This window comes from Penicillium lagena (assembly GCF_028827675.1).
Source record: "Penicillium lagena strain IBT 129212 chromosome Unknown utg000001l_segment0_segment0, whole genome shotgun sequence".
Lineage (NCBI taxonomy): Eukaryota > Fungi > Ascomycota > Eurotiomycetes > Eurotiales > Aspergillaceae > Penicillium > Penicillium lagena.
In genome coordinates, this window is record NW_026623222.1 from 6,094,948 (window position 1) to 6,108,742 (window position 13,795).

Here is a 13,795-nt window from a genome sequence, read left to right on the forward strand (position 1 = left end):
CCACCGATGGGAGTGTTTAGTATCCACCAACCACCCTCTATGGATCATGGAGTCGCTCAGTTTGCGCCACAAACGAACCTTTTGGCCGTCGATGGATCCGCGCGGGCTCTACAAAGCGACACGAAGAAATTCAAGCTGAGTTTACCATTCGTAAATTCGGTGGATAGGACTCTTATCTTGCCCGAAATCGGGGTCTTTAAGAGAGGTGGACCTAAGTTGAAGCGATTGGGCCAAGTCATTCATCGCAATTCACGCCGACTGTCCCGGTCGCTTCTTTGTTCGCACCTGTCGCTGTTACGGTCGGCGCTCGACGAACGGACACACTCGCTGGACACCCTAATGGAAACGACACTTTTCAAGAAGGGTCTCACTGCAACAAACACCATCCCCAGCCAAGTATATCTAGTTGGATCCTTTCTAGTCAAGTGCTTTGTCAGAAAATTAAATGAAGAGGCAACTGATGGGAATCCGGTAGATCTTTTGAAATTGGCCGCTCTGGTAGTGGACCAATGCACTACCCTGAAAGCGTGATATTATTTGTATAATATTCCGTGCATGCAATCGGTCGACAATTTTCACGTGTAAATTATTCCTATGTAGTCAACAGAATACTTTCAATAGTTGTGGGTTGAAGAATCGTGAAATTACATCTAGGCTGGCAAAGTAGGAACGATCTTCTTCAGAGCCACTCTTGTACACTATTTGGAAGTATAGAATATTAAAGTATACTGCCAGTATTAGCCTTCTCCGATTGTTCGGTATTTTGTCTCATTGGTTTGTCAGCGTATAGCTATCGTCAGCTTGAAGGTCTCGAGAGAAACCGGCTTAGTGTGTAAAAGGTTAGACCAGTATCTTAATTGGTGAGCAAGCAAAAAGCGCTGGCTGGAAACACACATGTACAGAAATGGAAACAATCCTCATCATATTATTTATTTAATAATGTAACGCAATTATTGAGTTCATTTATAAGAGACTAGCTGGCTACGTTGCCAGCATGAAGACATATTTGTCGTTAAATGAGATATCCTACGGCTTCGCGCCCGCAATCGTCAAGTAGTAATCAATCCGGTCACTGTGGTTCTGGAAAGAGCCCCTGATAATTCCAAACGTGTAAAAGTCATCTATCTGACAAGTCTGTTGAAGTTCCGTTGCCAAAGGCACAAGTTTTCCACAATCTGTTGAGATGCGGTGGGAGTTCTTGGTCAAATCAGCATTGAAAGACCCAATTCAGTCGCGATTTGGAGGACGTAACTTACATAATTGCAGAGGAATATACCAGATTGGTTCGTGTAGGACACTCGGATGCAATCCCCAGCATCAACACCACAAGTATCGTCACTTACCGCGCGCAGGTGATCAATGTTCTCCGTGGTTGAGTTCATGTAGGCAAGTCCACGCTCATAGAAGCAATTTGGCTCTGTCTGTCTAATCCGTCAGATATACATCCCCAAAGGTTATACGAGGGAGAAACCGAGAGACATACATTGATGACCACCCCATCTGGAAGACGAGGCACAGGAAAGGTCGGCGAGGCAGGATACTCAAACTGTGTCAGCTGAAGTTTCCTCTAATGAAAATGTCTGATAATCATACCGGTTTGGTGAGTGATCTCGTGGAGCTTTGCCTATCGGTAGGCTCCCCAACCTATCGAATTTCAGTACTCTCGAACTACACAATGCAAGCGCAGAGAGGCACGACTCACGACTTGGATGGCAAATAGGACAATTTCAGCAATGTTTCTGAAGTATTTCATGTTGTCAGTAGAAGCTGAGTACGTGGATCTCCCGGTCTCTGGCCGCTGCATAGGGGGAAGAAACGAGAAGGTCAATTTATAGTACAACAATGAGCAAAACAAGGTTGATTTTTTGGTTGTGATGCCTCATAGGATATATCTCTAAAACTGAGGGGGTAATGGAATTAATTTGCCATCCTGGCCTCCCTATTCAGCTAATGTGATGTGTTAACATGAACTTTCAGTCACCCAGTTTCATTGCATCGGACATTGTCGACTAATTATGCGGTAGCTTATCAAAAAAAAGCGTAGAATTCAACGTTACAGTAGCTCTTTTTCACCCTCTTTTTTGCAGACCAAGAACCGCAAGAAATCAGGTGCTCAAAAAAGCTCGTCAAGTCCTGACAATTCCGGCAATGATTCAAAAGCGCCGCGTCCGACCGTCCGCTCGCTACAATGACAAGGGTCTCGATATTTGCCTTGAGCCTTGAATTTCATCGATGATGTTCAAATTTTTGTTCGCGGTCATTACTATCCTGGGTCAATCTCAAGCCCTGGAGGTTAAATCGCTCGTACAATCGACTTGTCACGCAGTCAGCACGTGGGAGCAAGTGCTGAGCGGAATAGTGGCCGCCAAATTTTCCCGTGCTGGACACACAGAATGGGTGTCGCTATCGCGTGACTGTGAGTCTGAGATGGAAGATACACTCGCAAGCTGTAAGCGAAATACTACACAGCTAAAAGCTTTGAAAAAGATGGCTAATCTTCTCAGGTCTGAATGGTTCTGCCATTGTCTGTAATGACATTGTGCTCTCGCTCGTAGGCCAAATCCCTCCAGGGGTTGAAGTGGAGCCACATGCAAAGAGCACAGCCGGTGATGATGTGGCTCATTGGCAACGGCGGAGCGATTGCGTCTGTGAATCGCATTTAATCAACGGCGAAACCACAAATACCAAATGGGTGTCATCATGGACAAGCACACCAGAGACGGCTTGGACCACCCTGCAAATCGCGACCACCAGCTGCGATTTTGTCCCCAAGAATGCTTCAATGAGCCAGAGCAGTAAGACGATCACGGGCGCACCTGGTAGGGAGCCCAGCCCCTCAACGGCCTTTCCACAAGGTTCTGAAACGCTCAACGAGAACGTCTGTTTGATCAAGTGAGTTCTCGTTTCCGATATGCGAGTTTGATGGCCTAACCGTGTTTCAAGACAGGCGGACCTTGATGCTGGCCACCTATGTCACTGTACTTACGGACTTCCGAAGGAATTTGTTCCAGGAGAGTGTACTTATTGGCCGTGAAATGGAATAGTCAACATCTTTCGCGTAGAAATGGCCAACCATGCGGCTCCGCTTCGCTGCTTCTATTGAATGTTTTGAAAGATATAAATCATCGTAGTCACACCACGCTCTTCTCACGGATCAACAGCGCCTGTGTGGGGCAGTTCTCCCTGAAATCCCGCGAGCCAGTCATCCTACTCATCACTCTGTATATGAACGTCGTCTACATTGTGATTTTCACATTCTTTGTCGGATACCCGTACATATTCATCGACGTGTACGACATTTGCATAGCCTCGCCAACATCGTCTGGGTAGCCATGTACATAGACATTGCGCTCGTGGGCCTGTTCGTACCGTGGGTAGATTGTAGCATACGCATTTAGATAAGATCAGTTGCAATTCATACAGTATTCTCGTGCGTCAACGCAGACATAGTTATCTTAAATGAAAATCCATTCCCTACAGAGCAAGACGATGACTAATTGCTAGAAAGGAAAGGTTATACGGTTTCCAGCTTTTTGTGCTCGGCGCATATCCAGCAAGCACATGTCTATAGAGTGAATCTTTGAATTTGGACAATTTTAACCTAATCCTAGTCTGTCACGTAGATTAAAGCTCGTTCTCGTCACTGGTAGATAGATCAGAAAGTTGATTTTCCAACCACTCTCTTGCCCTCTCCATATCCGGTTGTGCATCGACCCGCCTTCTCTTGCTTCCAATGTCCATTCGCAAGGATTCTCGTGCTTTGAACTCTGCATGAAGCTGCGACAAAGGATGTTGCAAGTAGTGCCTGTAGCATGTTTCCGGTCGAATATATCGGTTGTCCTCAGGTATCCAAACGTCAAAGTGATTTCGAGCTAAACCATCCGAAAATGTATTCATGTAGGATTGTTCGGTCGGCAAGTTCAATCTTCGTGTGTTCCCTGCTATGCAGACATCCATGATGTAACAAGACGGCCGCACATCGACCGCTGATGCTGCAACCACGGGAGTAAAAGGCTCAGTCATTGGGGTAGGTAAAGGGGCCTGTGTGGCGCTCGTAAAATCCTCGGGTAGGTCGGGGACTTCCGTTGTATCTGGGTTAAGATTTGTATGGGCCGATTGTGCGCGATAATCATGGGTTCCCATACTCACTTCGAAGGGATTATAGCCGAACGATTGGCCGCTGCTTGCCCTGCTTTCCATGAGATAGCCAAAAAAGGCTTTGAAAATAGATCTCTGGAGAAACCCGGCCGTCACACGTTCCATCGTCCGGTTCTGCTGTAACGACTCCGCGGACAAAGCGAATCGATCTGCCTCCATGGTATCCGTGAATGGCTTTCCACATCGTTTTGCGACATCGATTTCCTTTGACGGGTCTTCCGGATAGTCACAAGGTATAGGAGAAGGAAGTTCAACCGTTGGAAGGGATAGGTCCTCTGTGCTGGGGGGTTTAAAGCCTCTTGCTCTCATAATGCCAAAGAAATGCCGCCAGATGTCGGATCGGTCGATGGGTAAAGACCTGAAGGCATACTGGTCGGATGGATTTTCGATATCAGGTCCTTTAAGAGATTTTCGACGCCGATGATCGGTCATTTCAAATCCGTACTGGAAACTAAATCGCCAAAACTCCAGGAGGTCCGGTCTCAGCCGTTCCTGTCCCTGTAGAATCGGCACTGCAGTATCATACACCCCGCACACACCCTCATCAATCGTAATTTTCATATCACGTGGTTGGGTGAAGAGTCGTTTCATAACATTCTGAGCGACTTCGAGGTAGAGACGATCCTTGAAGAAAGTTTTCAAAGTTGGAATTGGATAATCAATCTCTTTCAGTCGTTCCCAGATCTCCTGGCGGGGCTCCTCCGGGATATTAGCGAAGAGATTTCCCTCGTCCATTTCAGTTTGCAGGAACGTCAGGTCATTATCGGAAACTTTAGGCGCGCAGGATTGAATCAGACCGACCGTGACTCCATCGATCAGAGGCAACAACTCGCGTCTTCCGCCGACCAGTCCGAGAAATGTGCTGAGAATCAACCCCCAATAGCATGAAATTGGCTAGGCATTGTGTTCTCATTAGCTGGAATTGAAGTAACAACTTTGGCGGTCAGCTGGGAAAATTGACTTACCTCATCACAGTGCATGGAATTGAGTTTATGAAGTAGGCCAATCCGCATGTCTTCCCAGAGACCCCCGATGACAAGCAACGAATTCAAATTTTGATGTAATGTTGGATGTTTGAAGAACAATCGTAAATACTTTCCTTTCTTACTTCCCGCCACTCTCTCCAGTACAGCCCACCAGTTGTTCGCGGCCATTCGATCCAGGGGTCCGTCCAGGTGACCCTCGTAGTAGTTAATACGCTCGTATATTAAACCGTCGGGCGGCCGATTGTCATTTGGAAACCGCTCGTTTAGGGATTGAATGAACTTCTCCCGGAGAACTCCGGCATCGACATCGCAACTATCTAGAGAGAAGTAGAAAAATCGTTAATCGAGGTCAGGACATTCCGGGGCCTAGGATTCCGATGATAATTGGTCAGCCGGATGGCAAATGGACGTACCTCCCTCGTCGTCGATTACATATACGTCCACAATCCACCACTGATTATCGGAGTCAAGCGTTTTCCGTGCAGCCGCGATCAGATTCTCGTGGTCCTGAGCGCGCAGACGATAGTCCAGATCTACATCCAAACTGGGTATGATCCCGTCGCCATGGCGCGGGCTCACGCGACGTAGCCAGTCTGACCTAGGGACAATGACTGGTACATGGTTGTCTCTCATCAGGCGTTGACACCCTTGAATCTTCATGATACTCTCCAATCGAAGAACATTTTTACGGTTGTTCATCCGCCTTCTGAATCCCGCATCAAAGATGAGGTGTGATAGATGCACTCTGGCGGATAGCTCAAAATGGTGCTGGCGGTACGTATATAACTTGCGCTCCAATTCCTCCAATTCTGACTGCTTGGAAGGTGCCATTAGTAGAAGTGCCAAATTCCAGTGGTGCACTGTATGTAGATGTATAGGATGACAACTCCGACTTCTAAGGCGCGTAGAGCCTACGCTCTTATATCAGGCCCGTTGTCGGACATTATCTAAGAATAATTCTGATGCAATATGGTTGGCCTCAGTGAATTGATGTCTTGTCCTGAAAGTATTTTCTTTCACTATATCTGTAGTCATGAAAAGGTGGCAACTGTTTCTTGAGGTCAACGCATTCAATTATTGGCCTCAGTCAATTGTTACGATAGGTACCTGGGAACTTATTCCGTCCGAGGCTTGTTCTGCTATGTGCTTACTGCTTTTTTTAAATCACTAACTTAATACGGAATGCCCGTGGACGAACGGAAAATGAGGCACCGGCCTCAAAATCCAGCTTGCAAAGTAATAAGTCTCGTGGTATTTACTAAATGTATGCTCTTTGTCTAGTTACGTATATAAAAGCCTCTCTGGCTGCGATTCGCGATTCCTCTCGGAAAATTCGCTGCAGATGACTTTTGATCTGTTTTTCCACACCGGTTTCACAGCGTCGCGAAGGTGAACCATGAAGCTCCCAGTAGGAAGCAGACTGGATCAAATTGTTTCAGCCGCGGCTTTGTCACTCTCAGTCGCTGTTTTGGTCTGTCTGTCGTTTGTTTTCGTCGGCTGTTCTTCACCTTCTTCTCCAAGAAGCCTATATTTTATGAGAGTAAGACGGGCCCGAATACTGTATCTCAATGTCTGGCTAAACATTCTGTAGGTGAATTTGACAGATTTTCCACGAATCGACCATCTGGTCGCCCGTGATTCATTTGGACTCGGTGGTGTAGATACATCGAGTATCAATGGAGAGGGAAGGAACGCTATCGCCAGCGCAGCGTCAAGCGCCCACGCCAGTGCAAACGAGGCATCCACGGAGGCAACCTCGGCTGTTAGCAGCAGGATCCAAGCCCAAGTGAATGGGTTGAAATCATACCTGTTTCAATACTACTCCGTCGGCCTCTGGAGCTACTGTAAAGCCACGGAGGGCTTGGAGGTTGTTTGTTCTGATCCGAGCACATCTTTTGATTTTGACTTCTCTGCTGTGCTTGACTCTACACCGATAAAAGTCCGCGACGTACTTCCAGAGATAGATCGAACTGCCATTTCTGGCTATCGTCGATTTTTTCGAAGCGTCATCTGCTTGTACATTTCCGGGTTTGTCACTACCACATTGGCCATGGTCTTGGGTGTTCGGAAGACATTATTCTCAAGAGGTCACAGGTTGCTTGCCATCTTTTGCATGGTACGTGAGGATCAAAACAAATACTAAGGAGAGTTGCTGACAAAACTAGCTTTCGTCGTTATTGATTACGACTGCCACAGTCGTGGTTACGGTGATGTATGGACTTTTCGCTACTGGAATCAAGAACAGCTTGCAGTCTCTCGGTGTTCAGGTCAGCCTGGGGGCACAGATGTTTGGGGCAGCGTGGTTGGCCGTGTCCTTTTCGATTGGTGCGTTAATAACGTGGCTGATCCAGCTCTTCTGCTGTTGCATCTAACAACCAGCCCCATTATCCGTGTACAACTATACTCTCTGTTCATTCATCTCAGGAGGAGTAAACTTTTAGCGAAGTTATTGATATGGGTTTTCCGGCAGGCGGCGTGCTCGCTTGTATGGAACACACCAATGTGTTTATAGTTGTATGTAAATCATGAGAATTAATGTCCTAGGTGTAGATGTTTTACAGTGATCTTATTTCGTATGCTCTTTACTTTATACGAGCTATGATGGTAGGATAAATCCCAGTCAATTTCATCATCGATCGGGCAAACATGTGAATAACACAGATGGATATATGACCCTCCAAAATATGTCACCAAGATACATCACAACGAAACGTCAGCTGTTTTGCTGACTGTTACCTATTCACGCTCCTCTGCTGCTAGGAATAGCGGCCTCTGGATCAGTGTACATCTTTCTGATTGGCTCCAAAACATCACGCGCCGAGAAGGATACGTGCACTGGGCACAATGCCTCGCAAGCCTCTTGGGCTTCGCAAGCCCGTTCAACGAGGCTGCAAATTGCGTTTTGGAGTGTCCATAAAATTTGATGGACAGAATAGCTGGAGTTCAGATTATCGGATTTGTAGAGATTTTGAAGGTCATTGAATGTTTGATCAGTTAGATCTTGGAGTAATTTGAAGAGAGCGTAACAGTCACGATAGTAAGCATTCTGTGCTTGCTGCTGACCAATTTCACGTACAAGTTGTACAATTTCGTCCATGCTTCTCGATCGGTCTGGGTTCTATCTTGCAAAAAAGAGAAAAGTAGCTGCTCAAGCTTCGCACTCGCATCCTAAGGATGATGCATGTTCTCCCGGTGTCCTTTATTACACACAGAGAGGTCAGCCGGACGGTTGAAAGATCGGTGAGCCGAGAAGCCAGAGTGCAAATACTGAACCTGTTCATTTCTGAGGGCCTCGCCTTCTTTTTTTTTAAAAAAAAAAGTGATTCTGGCAATCGTAATAGGATCTCACTACATCGTCTTGGCGATCAACACCGCAGAAAACATCGCTTCGGCCGCTTCTTTCTGGTGGCCCTCACTTGTATAGCCGTAGAGTGATTTTAGGGTCCACCCTTGCCTATAAAATCACAAGAACGCCCCAAGAATGCCGCATAGCAAATCAAGCACTTAAAAACTTTTCAAAATGGACGCACCCAGTTCTCGAAACCTGCGCGATTGCGCCACGGGCGCCGTTATAAGCATATTTGGCTTTTCTTACTTCTTCATCTTCCTACTCCAATTTCTGATTTTCCAATTTCCTTCATCTCAAGAGTCAATTCCAAATGCTCTAGCAGTGATCGCATTCAGTGCGGGCATCGCTCTGTGGTATTTGTGTGTCGTCTTTCACCATGTGTTCAGTGCATTCAACGACGAACACACGACAGGTAACCAGAATGCCATGTGGTTTGGGGGCCTATTCGTGATTTGGATCGCAGCCCTTCCCACGATTGTTTTTCTATTTCCAGCCCAACCCTTACTACAGCTTGGATACACATCGGCTTTTACAATAATCGCTATTGGAAATCTTCCTGGCAGTCTCTTCAGCGATCTGCACATAGAGACATCTTCCGGGAGGTTTTCTCTTCATTTCTTGTCTGTTGTCCTGTTGTCCTTGATGCCGACCATCCACGCAGTGGCAGAACCTGTTCATACACCTTCGCCATTGGCGACTGCTTTTGGTCAAATGGTGATAAGCATTCTCTTAGGGGGTGCTTTCTATCTTCTTCGACCTCTGGAGCGGGTTGGAATGGCCGGGAGCTGGCAACCTAGCCTCCACGGGATGCATTTGGTCTTAACATATAGCCTCGTGGCTTATTCCAAAGCGGTCCTCCAAGCGGCAGTCACTCACATGTTTTGATGTCGATATGTGAGCAGAATTTCCAATATCCACTGGACCGAGTTTTTCAACATCGAAGAGCTCGTGTAAGAGACGCTGCATAATCGTCGTCGATTTTGGGGAGAAAATGTTCGTGCACTTGACTGGACGAGCAATTTCTGTCTTCTGGACTTACGCGTACCTACAGTACTACATTAGCTGTCCATGTCAAAGATGATGAGTGTTATTCTGTATTCAATTTATTCCACTGTTCCTAGAGAAAAGTTTTCAAATTCCTGGCTTCCTGGAAAATAAACGATCAAGAAATCAACGACAGCATACGTATCAGTTTAAATTTTTCCTCTCACAACAATTGAGGATGGAAGCCAGAAGGTCGGAAATGATTCTTGTTCGATCTGGAAGAGGGCCAAGCGGCAGTCCCAGCCGCAAGCTCCCTGCTAAGGGAGGGAATATCCGACAAAAGCTAGATTATCCTAACTCTTTTTGATCAGGATGGGTTCGACTGTGTCAACTATGGAGCCTTTATTTGAATTTCTTTTTGTGAAATTCTCGTTTGGCTTCGACCTACCGGGTGTACTGTTCACCTCGTTTCTTTACGATCTCCTCTTCTGGTACTTATTTTCTCGCTTGCCTAGCATTCTCCACTGCCTACTTGGAATCTATGTTGAAGGACTACAGGGCTAAGAAATTGGGTCTCGGAACTCTGGCGCTGGCGGCTTACTTGCGTTTCAACGATATTCTCGATCTGCTACACTAAATCATGGTAAACAATTTCCGAGTACGATGGAATGACTGTTCCAGTGTACCACCACCTCACCGCTCACGGCAAGACCGCATATTGTGGTCAGCTACTCTTGCCAAAATCTCCTGCAGCTGGACTACCGCAAGGCTGTACATGGCCACCGATACGCAGTCAAAGCTGCTTGCATTAATCTCCAAACTTGCAAAATCATGCACTCCCAGCTTTTTGGGAATTTTGGCCTTGATACCGGTTTTCGGACGAAATCTGATCATCCGGCCAGGTATGGTATGGTCCCAGATCGAGCTCGACGATTTGGGGGCTTTTGTGGAGATGGAGTTGAACTGATTTCCTCACAGCTTCGCGAGTCCGCGGACCCGCACATACTGTCCAAATTAGTGTCAGGGCAATGGACCGAGTTTCCTCCGTGCGTGGAAAAAATGAAGATAGAACACACCTGCCAAGGCCATGTTACCACACTGCTCGTCGAGATATCGCGAGATCTCCTCTTCAAAGTCAATCGGTCCATTGTAGAGCCAGAGCCGCTCGCCTAATCTTCGAGAGGATCTTGGTCCCTTCGCTGGCTCCGTCGGCTCATGACAGAAAATTCGGAAGTGAAGAATCTAGGACGAGGTAAATCACTGATGGAGCACTGTGTGTTTGCGTCGGCTTACTCACATCAAAATTTTCCCGGTCAAAATTGAGAATTTTCTGTCTCCATAATTTGAACCACTCTGGATTCTCTGGAAGAATAGTCAGCCATATATATATGTTGGAAAGGATGAATTGAACCACCCAGACCTACCAAATGCCTTCTCGCGCTGCCACAGGACTTCGACTTTCCGCACCATTGCTTCTCGCTTGTGACTAGCTTCCACCAGCATTTCAATATATGATAGCGCACGGAAAAGCCCAATATCCTCTAGAGCGAATACAATCGTACCGTATCGAGAAAAATCGTACGGTCGCCCGTACGGCCCCAGAATGGCGACTGGCTGACGTCGCGCAAAAGAAGAGTGATAGAGGACCCCACGTTGAGGCCGCGCAACCATACGGATGGTGCATCCACTGTCTACATTTTCCAACTCCGCGACTACCACGTAGAGTAGCACAAGTTGTGTGAAGGCTCGATAGCCGGCACATGGCGCCCACATGTGTATATACTCGCCCGGCCGGATAGCTCGACCGATAGGCAAGTTGATCTCAATCCAGAGGACTCCCTGAGAAACCCAGATGTCCGCCTTGCAGTGTGAGCCTTGCCATGGCTTATGGGTCAGTATGGTCCTCATACAGACTACCGAACTGCATAGAAACCATAAGCAGACAGCTCCCAGCAAAACCCAACAATAAGGTGATTCTTGTTGAAAGAGATGGTATTCAATGGCGGCGATAGCGACAGCCGCCAAGACATAATGACACTTGAGCGCAAGCTGCCTGTGACGTTGTCGAATCGCCACACAGGTCACTGGCCCAACGAGAATCAGTGCACATCCGGCCTATTGGGAGTTAGTGGCAACCCGTGGTCCGTTGAAGAGCATTTGCTGCCAGAGTATCGACGTACTAGGATTGTAATGATATAATTTGGGTTTGGGGGCATTGATTTCCTCACGTTCGATACCACAAACGATCCGTGGAGAAGAGAATGTAACACACAAATGTGTCCGGTCCATCGGTGAAACCAAGCCAGCGTCTGGCGATCAATATGCAGAACGTCGGCCGGGAAGCCGAAGTTGATTCCGAGGCACAGTGGAGTCATGTGAATAATCGCTAGCGACCCAGCTCTGATCCTTGCCGTGTGCCAAGAGTTTGTACCAAGTCTCAAAGCGACAATGTTGGCCGCAAATAGCATCCCCACGGTCAGGGCTTGGCGGTATGTGGATATATCAATCCACTGAAGCCCTTTAGGCAGGGAGACGCACACCCAGTGCCGCCAGGGATGAGATAATCGAGAACCAAGTGAATGCCAGGAGACGACATGTCGTCTATCCCAGGCGCAAAACAAGACATGTCTTCCTGAGATGTAAAGCAACCAACACAGAATAATAAGAGTATTTATGAGTCCATATAGTGTGGGAATGGAAAGTGATGACAGTTTTGGCAGAATATCAAGCATATCTATGGATTGCTCGCACAGACATGAAGAGCTCAGCTGTATTTATATAGAAGGCCTCCTCTCTGCGCTGTATTCATTCCGGTTTGGGAATTTGGCAATCCCATCTAGAATATGAGACTCTGCTCCATCAAATCCCTCATGCATTAAGATACCCTCTTAATCTTTCCAATTTTCGAGTCCTCATGACGGGGAACTCAATAGTGTGAAGTGTTGCCTCGAGCCCGAAATTGATGGCCCTCAAGTGCCCTGTCATACATACAATTGAGGGCAGCGTTTTTGGGGTTGATAGAAATTTGAGTATATTCGGGTCCCTCACTCTTCTGCATGATCCTGGACGGATGAAAAGCTCCTGGAATCAGTTTGGAACTATTCTGAGTCCATCAAGAATGTATAGCCTATCAGCATCTTGTTCACGTACATAAACCTCTCCAGTCCCTTCTATAGAGAGAGCACGCATCGGTTCCGATCGACTATGGCCATGATATCCGAACATGTGGTGCAGTCATTCTTAATGACTTTGCTTCTGCTTATGAACCTTGTCAGGCTATTCCTCTTGTGTCGCTTTCAATCTTATTGGACGGCATACAAGATCGACTTAGCTTTGTGCGCCTCTTCCTGCATTTCATTTGCTACACTTTCAGGCTTGCTGTGGAGCAAGAAGTTTCCAGCGTGGAGTCAGGTCCTCATGTGGATTACTCCAATATTCGCATCGCTACAAGTAGTAGGTCAAACTACGGTACGCTGGGCCTCCACTTTGAACTTACCATGCCACAGTTCCTCCGGATAAATTATCAACAACGCGAAAATCCAACCACGCCGCGAATATTACGAATCTTGTGCCCCTCTTTTGCCGTGCTTTCCAGTCTGTCTAAGATAGCAATCGCGTTCGTTGGGGCTTTTCTCCTAAGCTCCGTTCATCTAGGCGGGCTCTTCGTTCTCTTCGTGGATTATCTCGGGGTGGCGATGTGGTATTGGTGGTTGTTTGGACAAACAACCGTAGGCCGAGCAAAACTGCGGTATATCTCATGCTATGTTTCCGTCATGGCAGTTTTATTGCTGGTCATTGCGATCTTCGGCACTCTTTGGAAATCATGGATCATTGCACTTGAGGTATTTTCATTTATACTCTAGGTATCCTACCAACAACGCTGACACCAACTAGATTCAGCTAATCATTATCGTCATCTGGGCATCATTCTTACAGTCCCTCGCGTGAGCCATCGTGCGGCAACATTAGGTACCTCCATACTCCATATGATATGAATTCGGCCAAGGTCATCGAGGCGGGAGATTCAGGCAAAATCCTTCAATTCACAACCGTGACACTTGCACTGTACTTCCAAATACAAGTCTTTGTTCCATACTATATAATCTTTATAGAGTGATATCTTTCGACTAGCATGAGATCTTCTTGACAAGCGCGATACGCGCTTGAGAAACGAGGTCCTCGTAGAGCTTCTCGGTTGACACGTATCTCCAACTCATAATCCCATGTTACAATGAACAAAGACAGCCGTACGCCTGTGAACATTACGCCTTTGAACAAGATGCATTCATATTCCAACATACCTGTGTTAGTCTTTTGT

At 46.9% G+C, this 13,795-nt stretch overlaps 6 protein-coding genes across 6 annotated transcripts; 3 read left to right on the plus strand and 3 right to left on the minus strand.

The window, feature by feature from the left end:
• Positions 1–6: 6 nt before the first annotated feature.
• Positions 7–531, plus strand: N7510_002685 (uncharacterized protein; the record flags this gene model as incomplete). The annotated part of the gene is made up of 1 exon (XM_056974612.1): positions 7–531. The coding sequence occupies one exon, from the start codon at positions 7–9 to the stop codon at positions 529–531; it is 525 nt and encodes a 174-aa protein (XP_056839729.1).
• A 495-nt stretch (positions 532–1,026) lies between these two features.
• Positions 1,027–1,753, minus strand: N7510_002686 (uncharacterized protein; the record flags this gene model as incomplete). The annotated part of the gene is made up of 5 exons (XM_056974613.1): positions 1,027–1,197; positions 1,257–1,421; positions 1,484–1,546; positions 1,594–1,644; positions 1,703–1,753. 5 exons carry the CDS (start codon positions 1,751–1,753, stop codon positions 1,027–1,029), a joined length of 501 nt encoding a protein of 166 aa, XP_056839730.1.
• A 479-nt stretch (positions 1,754–2,232) lies between these two features.
• Positions 2,233–3,330, plus strand: N7510_002687 (uncharacterized protein; the record flags this gene model as incomplete). Its single annotated transcript, XM_056974614.1, has 3 exons — positions 2,233–2,449; positions 2,505–2,892; positions 3,132–3,330. The coding sequence occupies 3 exons, from the start codon at positions 2,233–2,235 to the stop codon at positions 3,328–3,330; spliced, it is 804 nt and encodes a 267-aa protein (XP_056839731.1).
• Positions 3,331–3,624: 294 nt separating this feature from the next.
• N7510_002688 (uncharacterized protein) lies at positions 3,625–5,975 on the minus strand (the record flags this gene model as incomplete). Its single annotated transcript, XM_056974615.1, has 3 exons — positions 3,625–5,052; positions 5,124–5,461; positions 5,558–5,975. 3 exons carry the CDS (start codon positions 5,973–5,975, stop codon positions 3,625–3,627), a joined length of 2,184 nt encoding a protein of 727 aa, XP_056839732.1.
• Positions 5,976–6,807: 832 nt separating this feature from the next.
• N7510_002689 (SUR7/PalI family protein) lies at positions 6,808–7,516 on the plus strand (the record flags this gene model as incomplete). The annotated part of the gene is made up of 2 exons (XM_056974616.1): positions 6,808–7,260; positions 7,310–7,516. Coding segments are annotated over 2 exons (660 nt in total), but the record flags the coding sequence as incomplete, so codon positions are not given.
• A 2,790-nt stretch (positions 7,517–10,306) lies between these two features.
• Positions 10,307–11,852, minus strand: N7510_002690 (uncharacterized protein; the record flags this gene model as incomplete). The annotated part of the gene is made up of 5 exons (XM_056974617.1): positions 10,307–10,482; positions 10,554–10,719; positions 10,775–10,839; positions 10,902–11,592; positions 11,658–11,852. 5 exons carry the CDS (start codon positions 11,850–11,852, stop codon positions 10,307–10,309), a joined length of 1,293 nt encoding a protein of 430 aa, XP_056839734.1.
• Between the last annotated feature and the right edge of the window lie 1,943 nt (positions 11,853–13,795).